This window comes from Balearica regulorum, chromosome 8 (genome assembly GCF_011004875.1).
Source record: "Balearica regulorum gibbericeps isolate bBalReg1 chromosome 8, bBalReg1.pri, whole genome shotgun sequence".
NCBI classification, from domain to species: domain Eukaryota; kingdom Metazoa; phylum Chordata; class Aves; order Gruiformes; family Gruidae; genus Balearica; species Balearica regulorum.
The window spans coordinates 24,301,417-24,312,297 of NC_046191.1; the positions used below are offsets into that span (position 1 = coordinate 24,301,417).

At 42.2% G+C, this 10,881-nt stretch overlaps 1 protein-coding gene across 1 annotated transcript; it reads left to right on the forward strand.

The window, feature by feature from the left end:
• The first annotated feature begins 4,716 nt into the window (after positions 1 to 4,716).
• On the forward strand, positions 4,717 to 10,233 carry ZNF281 (zinc finger protein 281). Its single transcript, XM_010309376.2, has one exon. It carries the CDS (start codon positions 5,017 to 5,019, stop codon positions 7,654 to 7,656), a length of 2,640 nt encoding a protein of 879 aa, XP_010307678.2. The 5' UTR covers positions 4,717 to 5,016; the 3' UTR covers positions 7,657 to 10,233.
• The last annotated feature ends 648 nt before the right edge of the window (positions 10,234 to 10,881 follow it).

A 10,881-nucleotide genomic window follows, 5' to 3' on the forward strand; every position in this document is an offset into this window, starting at 1 on the left:
CAGTGTTGTGTGGAAAGTTACCCCTCATTATCAGTTGTGAGGGCCAAGACCTTGTAACTCATTGCAAGCAGTAAGTAAAATCCTTGTTGGGCTGATTCTATTAGCACAATTTATTGATGTCAAAGGACACACACACCCACCCCCAGGATAAAACAAGACAAAAAATTCCCAGAAGTCTACAAGAATTAAGACAAGAATGTCCACAGCACTTCATATCTCTAACAGGTATATATTTAAATGAGCTGATATTGAGCTCAGAAAAAGTAAAAACTTGGCATGCCAATTTAAGAGCTGGAATCTTTAATAATTTGTTCCCAAATTTTCTGTAGTATTACTGTGTATCCAAACCTAAGTAGCTAGTTTGTCTACCTGTGATTATGAGGGATTTGTAGCTTTCAGAAGAGACCAAGAAGCAATTAAACACACAGTGTGTTTCTAGGTTAAAAAGAAAGCATTCCAGTGCTTGGAAGGGTGGAATGTATGTGTGTGTATATATAAATGGTTGGTCTGGGGTTTTTTTTGGTCTTAATGTCATAGCAAACAATATTGTTTGTATTGACAGTTTTGGCAAGATTTTTCATTCATGAAAGTACCTTAATAACAAGCAGCATGTGATTTTACTCACTTCTCTGAGAGCAGCCTGAGAATTTTTTTTTTCTTTTTCTTGATCTTAACAACTGTTTATTCGCTGCCTCTTACTATGGCATCTACCTAGTCTAGCCTCTTACCTGGGAAGAAAATTCCTAAAATCCTGGGAACCTGAAATGGAGATAGGAAGAAATAAAAGTGTACATTTTACATCTCTTCTGATTTTTTTTATGTATGTATAAAGCAGGCCCTGATCAGATTCATAAATAAAAATGATTACATTATGTATTTTTTACACTATTTACATTTGTATTGTTAGCATTAGCATTACAAGCTGTCACTGGCAGCTTTTGGTACTATCACAAACAATGATTCTTTAAAAGCTTTGTACTAAGTGACTTCGCTCACAAGGATTTTTTTGCAGAACATTCAGTTACAAAATACCTGTGGTGCTGCTTATATTGCCATGCGTTGAACAATTTGATTAATCAGCTGCCAGTTGCCTATGTTCAATTATGATGTGCTCATCTTACTTCCTGTAACTTCAATATTTATCTCGGATAAAACTAATTTTATTTCAGGGTAATTTTAGAGAAAGTTTCTGATCTTTTTTTTTTCCCCACAGACTAAATGCAGGTTTTGGATGATACTGCGAAAGGACTCGATGGCCCACTAATGCTACATTTAAAGCGATAACTGGGATTTTATTCTACAAATAATTTTGCATGTGAGTAATTCACTTATCTGAGTTGCCAAACTTCTAGATTCTGGTTGTTCTGTTTACAAATAAGCAGCATTATATAATTGTGGTATATTTCATATGAAGGCACACTCCAAAATGTAGCTGCCTGTTCTTTGAATCTATTTTTACTTATTGTTGAGGTCATGATGGTAATCTGTAAATAACTGAAAGGAAGTATTGGATTTGGGCTTTTATGAAAAAACAAAAGAAATTAAGCAAAACCACTGTCTTTCCCCAGTATTTTACACTGGCTTTGGGTAATCCATGGAAATATTACATATGAATGATATCTCTTACTCTGCCTAATATAATGATATTGCTGCTGAGCAAATCCAGAATTAATCCAGCTGTCTTCAAGTAATTTGCATGTTGGATTAAAAAGTTGTAGTTTGTTTGTTACTCAAATGTAGTTTCTTTTCAGAAAATACTGTCTCAAAGTGAAGTTGCTTTTCTTGATATATTTAAGTGGTGAGTTTAAATATTAAAAGACAGGATCGTTTTACAAATAAATTTAAAAATAGGTTACAAGCACGTGTTGAATCTCAGTTACAGAAGCATTTTCTTAGGAAACTCTCTTTTACATTTTATTTCCACTTGCTATTCTGTTGTTCTTCCTAGTAATGTGCCTGTATTTTTCAGGATTCTGCCTGCAGACTGCAAGAATCAGTAACATGTTGCACCATTAACTTAGATCCTGGAAACACATCCTTCAATAAGGTGAAAACATTTGGAGAAACTCACTGAAGTGAGTGTTTTGTTTGGTTTTTTTATCTTGTTTTGTCTAATAATAGACCAATTTGAAGCAAGTTGTTTAAAAGCATTTTGATAAATCATGTATACTATTTGCTTGCCTGCATTCTTTCTTTTTTTCTGTTCTCGTATATCTCTATTTAAATTTCTAAATAATGAAGTGGGGTGTAGACATTTGTCAATATATGTATGCAGGAATATATTTTTAGCGTCGAATTTGGTAATATGTTTTCCTATTTTCAGCAAAAAAAAATCAGATATAGAGATCTTTGCTCCTTCTCAGTTTGCTTTAGCATCTTTGTATTTTCACTTTTTTATTTATTTTGAGATTTTGTTCAGAAAACCATTCAAATATAAAATTAATTTTTCTAATTAATGTTTTAGATCCTTTGGTGCTAAGTTTTTCATTGCCAAACAGTTGAATACCACAAACACTGTAGGTGATGCACTCCCACGTTATCAAATAAATGTTCAAGGTACACCTTATAATGTTGAAAAATAGAAAAATAAATTGACCTTGATGAAGTGTGTCTTCTTTTGTCTGTTCCCAGGAAAGTTTATTTCAGGTATTTCTACTGCTGAAATGATTAGAGTTAACAGCTTTTTCCCTCCATTTTATTTTACAGGGTCTCTTCATCTTCCTGATATATGGGGTGTACAACACAGAGGTAAGTCTGCTTGGAGTATCTCAAGGCTGACAGAGTGAATGAGAGAAATGACAGGTTTCTTATCTTGATAACTGAGGGACAAAGTTGGCTTTCCATATGAGTGTCCTACTGCCCTTCATGCTTGGACTAGCTTATATGCATCCCAGCTTACCATTAAACACAGACACCCTGAATAAAGGGACAGACTCATTTCTCATAGGCATTGACTAATATTTTACTGCTGCTTTAAGTTTTTTGAATTCCTCGTCTTTCTTTTAACACTTAGCTAAACCTGACAGTCCTAAACTTGCATAATTTAATTTACATGTAAAAATGAACTGTTAATTTATACGCTATTTAAAGGAAACTATTTACATTAGAAAAGGAACAAGTTTTACTTCAAAATTTTGTTGGGTATAGAAACTGCATCCAATTCCATTTTTTACATCAATTAGACAGTTTTAAGATTTTAAAATCTAACCCAAGGCTTTGTACCAGTTAGGCCTATGGGAAGTACTTAATCTTTACAGGTTGAACTGTTGTAAGGGGAAATATTTTTGACAGCTAAAGCACAAAAGTCATAAGGAATTTATTCACCTTGTTCCATTACTGCCATTATGTTAATGATAAAAATTAGTGTTAATATGTTCCAATTCCAAGTCTTTAAGCTAAGGTACCTCTGCAGTTTACAGTTTAATGTAATTTGGAACTCAGTAGTAAAACCTTATAGAAATATAAAAGGTTTTCAAAGCCAATAGTTAGAAATGAAGCAGAATTCTCTTCAGATTTTATTCGTATCCATGGGGGCATACTCTGTTAGAAAAATAGTCAAACAGGTCTCCTGATTGCTTTCATAAAAAAAAAAAAAGCTATTTCAAAATAACTGAGCTTTTATCTCACTTCCGTTATAAGGATGAATTATTTCCGTACATGCAGCTAAAACAATGAGCATTATCAGTAGCGTGGGGTTTGTTCTAACAGCGGGCCAGAGAATCCTGTACTTGGGGTCCACTGCTGGAAGCGGTGGGTTGTGGGCTGCTGGGCAGGTGTGCCAGCAGCGCCGTGCAGCCGAGGTGCCAGCGCGAGTCCTGCGGCCGTACTTCCCCGTTGGTACGTGGCGAGGGCTTCCCACGAAACGGGCACCAGTGGTGCGGGCAAAATATGCCCCATTGATAGACGAGATTAAAATATTCCTTCTTAGTGGTGGTATCTCACTTGTGGGAGTAGCTTCATTAACTCAGTGGCATCATGTGTGACCAATGTCATTGTTCTGAGATACAAGCAGCACAGCTATACTAGCCTGACTGTGAAACGAAGTTTCCTCATCTCTGAAATCGCGCCTTTTGGTCGGAGCGCACATGCTGAGCCTACAGCCGCTGCCCGTTCCAGGTGCTGTGTATATACTTCGGTTGGGCAATCACCTTACGCACGTGAGGCCGCACCTGTGATTTTAATTACAGGGCGGCGTTTGCCCGGTCCCGTTAGCTGGCAGGCGTCCGCCCCGCGCGGCTGGCGGCCGGTACCGCACGTTACCGGTCGGCTACCACCACTCGCGGAAACAGCCACGCTTTGATGGCAGGAAGGATGTCGCTTGCGCTATTCTTAGTAACGCGGCGGCAAGTCTAAAGCGGCGTGTTCGCCACCGTCTCTCCTCCCCCGGAGACGGCGCTGGGCGCTGCTCGGGCCCCGGGGCTCCCGCCCTGCCCGTGCGGCGGCGGGGCCGGCAGCCCGCGGGAGCCGGGACCGGGCCTCCGGGCGGTCCGGGTCAACGCCTCCGGGCGGACGCGGCGGAGGACTCTCCGGAACGCGGCCCGAGGACCAGGCCTTCTGCGGCGGCGCCCACCAACATGGCACCGCAGCCCCCCCCTTCTCCCCGCCCCATCCGAGCGCGGCGGCGACGGTGGCGGCGGGCGGGGGCCCGTCGCGCCTGCGCGCTGCCCGCCTGCTGGCTGCCCGGCCGGCCGGGCCGTACCCAGCGTGCCGCGCGCCGCGCATGTGCAGTGCGGGGCACAGGGGCTGCTAATTCCATTGTGGAGCGGACGCGGCGTTATTTTTAACTGGAGGCGGCGGCGGCGGCGGGAGCCGTAAGTGCAGCCCGGGCCGGGGGCCGCCCGTCGGCGCGGGTGGGGGTGGCGGCGATGCGCCCGGGCGGCGGCTGCCGGGCCGTCGCGGGAGCCAGCCGCTGAGCGGGCGCCCGCCAGCGAGGCAGCGAGCGGTGTCCGGCGGGCGGGCGGCGGGTCCCGCAGCCCCTCTGGGCCGCGCCTCCTCTCCGGCCCGCCTTCCCGGGGGATGAAACTCGGCAGCGGCTTCCTCGGCGGCGGTGGCAGCAAGAGGGCGGCGGCTATGGAGCCCACCTTCCCCCCCGGCATGGTTATGTTCAACCACCGCCTGCCCCCGGTCACCAGCTTTACCCGGGCGGCCGCGCCCCCCCCGGCGGCCCAGCACCCCCCGCAGTGCGTGTTACCTCCGGCCTCCGCCGCCGCTTCCTCCACGGCGACGGCCGAGCCCCCGGCGCCTCCTCCCCCTCAGGACATGACTTTCAAGAAGGAGCCGGCGGGGGCTTTCCCCTCCGCTCCCTCCTCCTCGCAGAGGAGCCCCTGGGGCTTTCTGCAGTCCCTAGTGAGCATCAAGCAAGAGAAACCCAGCGAGCAGGAGGAGGAGGAGCAGCAGCAGCCACAGCACCATCACCACTACGGAGGGCTCTTTGGGGGAGCAGGGGAGGAGAGGACCCCCGGCCTGGGGAGCAGCAGTGGGGAAGGAACCGGCCAGAGCGTGATTCAGGACCTTAGCCTTCTTCACCACCTGCACCAGCATCCCCACCGAGACCTGTTACTGAGTGGCAGAGGCGAGGGCGCCCCTGGGAGCTCGGGTGAGCCAAAGCATGATGCCCAGGTCAAGAAGGCTAAGAGGCCAAAGCCAGAAACTCAGGGAATCAAAGCCAAGCGGAAGCCAAGCGCCTCATCCAAACCCCCCCTGGTGGGAGATGGGGAAGGTGCCATTGCGTCCCCCAGTCAGAAACCTCACGTCTGCGAACACTGCAGCGCTGCCTTCAGGAGCTCCTATCACTTGCGCAGACATGTGCTCATTCACACGGGGGAGAGGCCTTTCCAGTGCAGCCAGTGCAGCATGGGCTTCATCCAGAAGTACTTACTGCAGAGGCACGAGAAGATCCACAGTAGGGAGAAGCCTTTTGGGTGCGACCAGTGTAGTATGAAGTTCATCCAGAAGTACCACATGGAAAGACACAAGAGGACGCATAGTGGAGAAAAGCCATATAAATGTGACACTTGTCAGCAGTATTTTTCCAGGACTGATAGACTGTTGAAGCACAGAAGAACATGCGGTGAAGCCATAGGTAAAGCAGGTGCTGGAATGGAGCCTGGATCATCAAATAACATGGGTAACTTGGCTGCGTTGTCTCAGGGAAATACAAGTTCCTCAAGGAGAAAAAGTAAAACAAAAACTATATCCACTGAAAACAAAGGAAATAAGTGTAGCAGCAAAGTAACTGAATCTCAAGTTACAAGTAATGTGGCCATGCCAAATTATGCAGTTGATATTCCTATTGTGTCTTCCAGTGGTGGGCTAGTTGGCACGGGTGTAGAAGAACTTCAGAAAAAAGTGCCAAAATTGGTCCTGAAAAAAGGAAGCAGAAAACAGGCAGACAAAAATTACCTTAATTTTGTATCACCACTGCCAGATATTTTGGGGCAAAAACCACTGTCTGGGAAACAGAGTGGCTCTCTAGGCCTAGTAGCCAGTACTGGTGTAGAAACTATTGGCCTTCTCCAAAGTACAGGTGGTAAACCAAGTCAAATAAGTAGCAATTATGATGATGCCATGCAGTTTTCAAAGAAAAGAAGATACTTGCAAACTGCAAGCAGTAACAGTGCCTTTTCAATTAATGTCGGACACATGACTTCCCAGCAGTCCGTCATCCAGTCTGCAGGTGTTAGTGTTATGGATAACGAAGCTCCATTATCTCTTATTGATTCAGCATCTTTAAATAATGAAATAAAGTCTTGCCACGACAAGTCTGGGATTCCTGATGAAGTCTTACAGAGCCTTTTGGACCAGTACTCTCACAAATCAGAAGGCCAGAAAGAAGATCCATTCAGTATAACTGAACAGCGTGTGGACTTGCACACCTCAGGAGAACATTCAGAGCTGGTTCAGGAAGAAAACTTGAGCCCAAACTCTCAAACAGTTTCAAATGATAAGGCAAGCATGTTGCAAGAATACTCCAAATACCTCCAACAAGCCTTTGAAAGAACAACCAATAGCACTGGTTTTGCTTTTGGACCCAGTTTCCAGTTTGTTAGCTTGTCTTCAACTCTCCACAACCACACTCTCTTTCAAGACAAACAGATATACACTACATCTCCACTTGAGTGTGGCTTCAGCCAATCCGTTACCTCAGTATTGCCAACTGCGTTGCCAAAACCTCCGTTTGGGATGTTGCTTGGATCTCAGCCAGGCTTTTATTTGTCTGCTTTGGAGGCTACGCATCAACAGTTGACTCCTTCTCAAGAGCTGGATGATCTCATTGATCCGCAGAAAAACTTAGAGACTTCATCTAACTACCAGTCAACATCTCAAAAACTGACTGGCCAGAAGGAACAGAAAAACTTAGAATCCTCAACGAGCTTTCAGATCCCGTCTCAGGAGTTAACTAGCCAGATAGATCCTCAGAAGGACATAGAGCCTAGAGCAACCTACCAGATCGAGAACTTTGCACAAGCGTTTGGTTCTCAGTTTAAGTCGGGCAGCAGGGTGCCAATGACTTTTATCACTAACTCTAATGGAGAAGTGGACCATAGAGTAAGGACTTCAGTGTCAGATTTCTCAGGGTATACAAATATGATGTCTGATGTAAGTGAGCCATGTAGTACGCGAGTAAAAACCCCAACCAGCCAGAGTTACAGGTAAGGTCCTGACTGTGATCAGGCTGTGGGGTCTTCTTAATGTAATTTTGTTTTACTTTGACAACACTGCCATTGGAATGTTTCTACACGGTCCTATTAAGAATAATGTAACATGCCCTTTCAATGCAACTTTTCATATTTAGTTTATTTTGTTAGCGTGATTTTTTTAGATCTGTTTATTACGGTTTTTAATCAAAAAATCAATAGATTAAAATAGTGTTTTTGTTCAAGTGACAGTGTTTAGCAATCAAATTTACATTATATAGATTGTCAGGGAATAGCCCAAAAGTTTAAAATGCAAAAAATTAACTTTGTTCCTAGGACTGAGGTTTATTCTAATTGCTTTACTCTCAGGAAAGTGTAACGAAGCATGGGAATTCTATGCACCACTAGTGTATTGGAACTTCCAATTTACAGATAGTGAGAAATATATCTCAGCTTTTTGAGGAAGGGATCTATGACATTTCAAATTGCTGTCTCTTACGTCTGGGCCGATCTGAAAGAATTTTGCTACCTAAATCTTGTTGTTTTTAAAGTACTCCTGTTCTTCCAGGTGATGCTCATTCCAGGCAGGTGGAGCAAATATTCTTGGGTCTATACTAAGAGCCCAGAATGGTAGCTTTAATATAAACAATAATGTCCCCAGAACTCCTGTGTAAGACTGTAATTCCATGAAGAGATTCTGTTGACACAAACCGTGAGAACAAAACGTGTGAGTCTGGTTCATGTCACTAGAACCCCAACTTGAAACTACAGTCATAATCCAGATATGCTTTTGGGATACATTATTTATTATACATGGTTCAAAAAAAATTGATCTCTTGCTCTTCCCCTTTTCAACATTCTTTTAGTGTATAAGGTTCCCTCTCTTTTGTTGTGCTCCCAGTTATTCTGGACTTGATCTTGGGTGTTTTTCCCCGCCTTAATTTACACCTTTTCTTCCCCTTCTTCCCTACACACTCCCTCTCTCTCACCTCAACTTAATAGCGAGCATTTAAAAAGATTTACATTCCAGAAAGTGCATATCTTATGTACTTTCTGATGTCTTACGACATCAGATTATGAACAGTAAACACCCACACATGTTTTAGAATTATGTCAAGGTTTCCATGTACGATAAGAAATAATATACTCCCAATTGTACATACTAAGGCCCCTGTCCTGCATCAGGATCGGCTGACGTGGACCCCTGTGCCCAGCAGTGCACCAGTGGTGTCCCTGAAGCTCTCTATGGATGTAGGGGTTTGCAGCAGTTCATCATCGCAGGCTTTTAGGGCCTAAGGCTGCAATTCCATCAAAGGCTTCTGGTGATGACATCAACTACAAAAGTAGAACTTGAGTGGCTTGTTAGTATCAACAGAACTTTTCTTTGGAATTATTGCCTTACTTTATGTATATTTTGTGGTACATTATTTATTATATGTGAATCCTGATTAATGCCTGTGGAGCCACGGAAACCTGCTAGAAATACTGGTGGCCATTCAAAGCTGCTGAAAGGCAGTGGCACTGCTCTGAACCACTTTTTTGCAAATGTATTTTTTGATTAGTTTTTTAATGTAATTTTGGTGATGTTTATGCTGATGGTTTTTTATGTACTCTTGGTGATGTTTCAGTCTTACGTACTTTTCTGGTGTCAGGAAAGTACCAGTGGTTGTTTGCAGTCTTATTGTGTAATCAGCCTATTACAGGCTTCCATGTATAATAAAGTTATTAACATTGTGCAAGTGTAAAACACTTCTGTTATGAAAGTGGTGTATTATTAAACAAATTGTTACAAAAATCCTGGGTAATTTCTCCCGTTGTCCCTCACCACTAAAAACTGAAACCTGAGCCCACTTGTAATCCCTTTTACTAGGTGATCTTTTTTTTTTTTCTTACTAATCTAGAGGTTGTTCTCATAGAGTCCATGTAACTCCATTAACTTTTTCTTTATACTTGATTATGTATTTCACCCTATTTCAGTTTAAGTGAGCAAACAACAACTGTTCTCTAAACACAGAACCCAGCCTGTTATCGGGGATGAAATAGTCCATAACCACTGTGCTGGTTTTTTCAGTACCTTTTCTTTTGTTTTACAGAGGTTATAATTTACATTCTTTATATTGTGTGTACTAGAAGTTGCATATGTATTGTTCTGGCTGTTTGCTTTAACTTAATGCTAATAAAACCCATTATTCACAAAATCATAAAGATATCACTTCTATTATCCAGTCACACTTTTGAGAACCTATTAAGGAAACATTATGAGATTAAATTTTGGGAAGGAACTTACTGGCATGTTTGCAGCTTTTCTTCCTTCAGTTTCTTTTTGGGTCAGATAATCTGAATGCACTATTTTAGAAATCAGGGCTCGCTCTCATACCTTTAGCTTCCAAGGCAAAGACTAACAAATTTCCTTAAGTTAAAATGTTTGTACAACCTCATCTTTTTAAATTGTGTCTTTTTATATATGATTTTGGTTAAAAAAAAAAAAAGCATATTGTTAACTTCAAAGACATTTTGTAATTGCTGGCAATCCAGAATGATGCATATATAATACAATGTTGTTCAAAGTAAAGATTTTAGAAAGTCTTCTATCTGTTTTTTTTTGTTTGTTTGTTTTTCTTCTTCCTGCTCTAACTTCTGCATTATAAGGAAGGCCTAGTAAAAATAGTATTATAGCAAAATACTTACAAGTAATCTGAAGATAATTTGTGGACTTCTGAGTCTGTATTTTTCTTCAACGTTGCATGTGAATATGAGAGTAGCAGTGCTGAAAGTCTCAAAATGCTTGAAAAGTAGAGTATTGAAGAACAGAAGACAGCAATGTGAATCAAGGCAATGATGTGGACAGGAGAAAAATTGTTGGCATGCTGAAAAGCAAATAAGGATGAAAACTTTCCAAAGTAAATATGAAATATGCTTAACGTTTAATATTCGGAACATTGCTAGGAATAGTTTCAGAAAATCTGAGGAGGAAATTAATGGAATTTTGTATGGTCTTTCCACAGCTTAGCAGTCATTCAAATATGTTTCTAAATAGAATGGAACTAGACCTCCTAATCTAATATGGAATTCAAATGTATTTTTCTTTAAATAATGAAGGTTAAGCATATGATAAAATGCATAGAAATCAAGGTATAGCTTTGTCTGCTAGGTATTAGAGCTACATAGTAAGCAGTAGTAACTCACATGGACTAAAAGTCTATCTAGGGCTATGTGGCAGTGAGAGAAGGAAAAAGGAAAGCAA

Bases quoted from the DNA above. Each gene is read 5' to 3' on its own strand.
- ZNF281 (XM_010309376.2), top strand. From the start codon at position 5,017: ATGAAACTCGGCAGCGGCTTCCTCGGCGGCGGTGGCAGCAAGAGGGCG.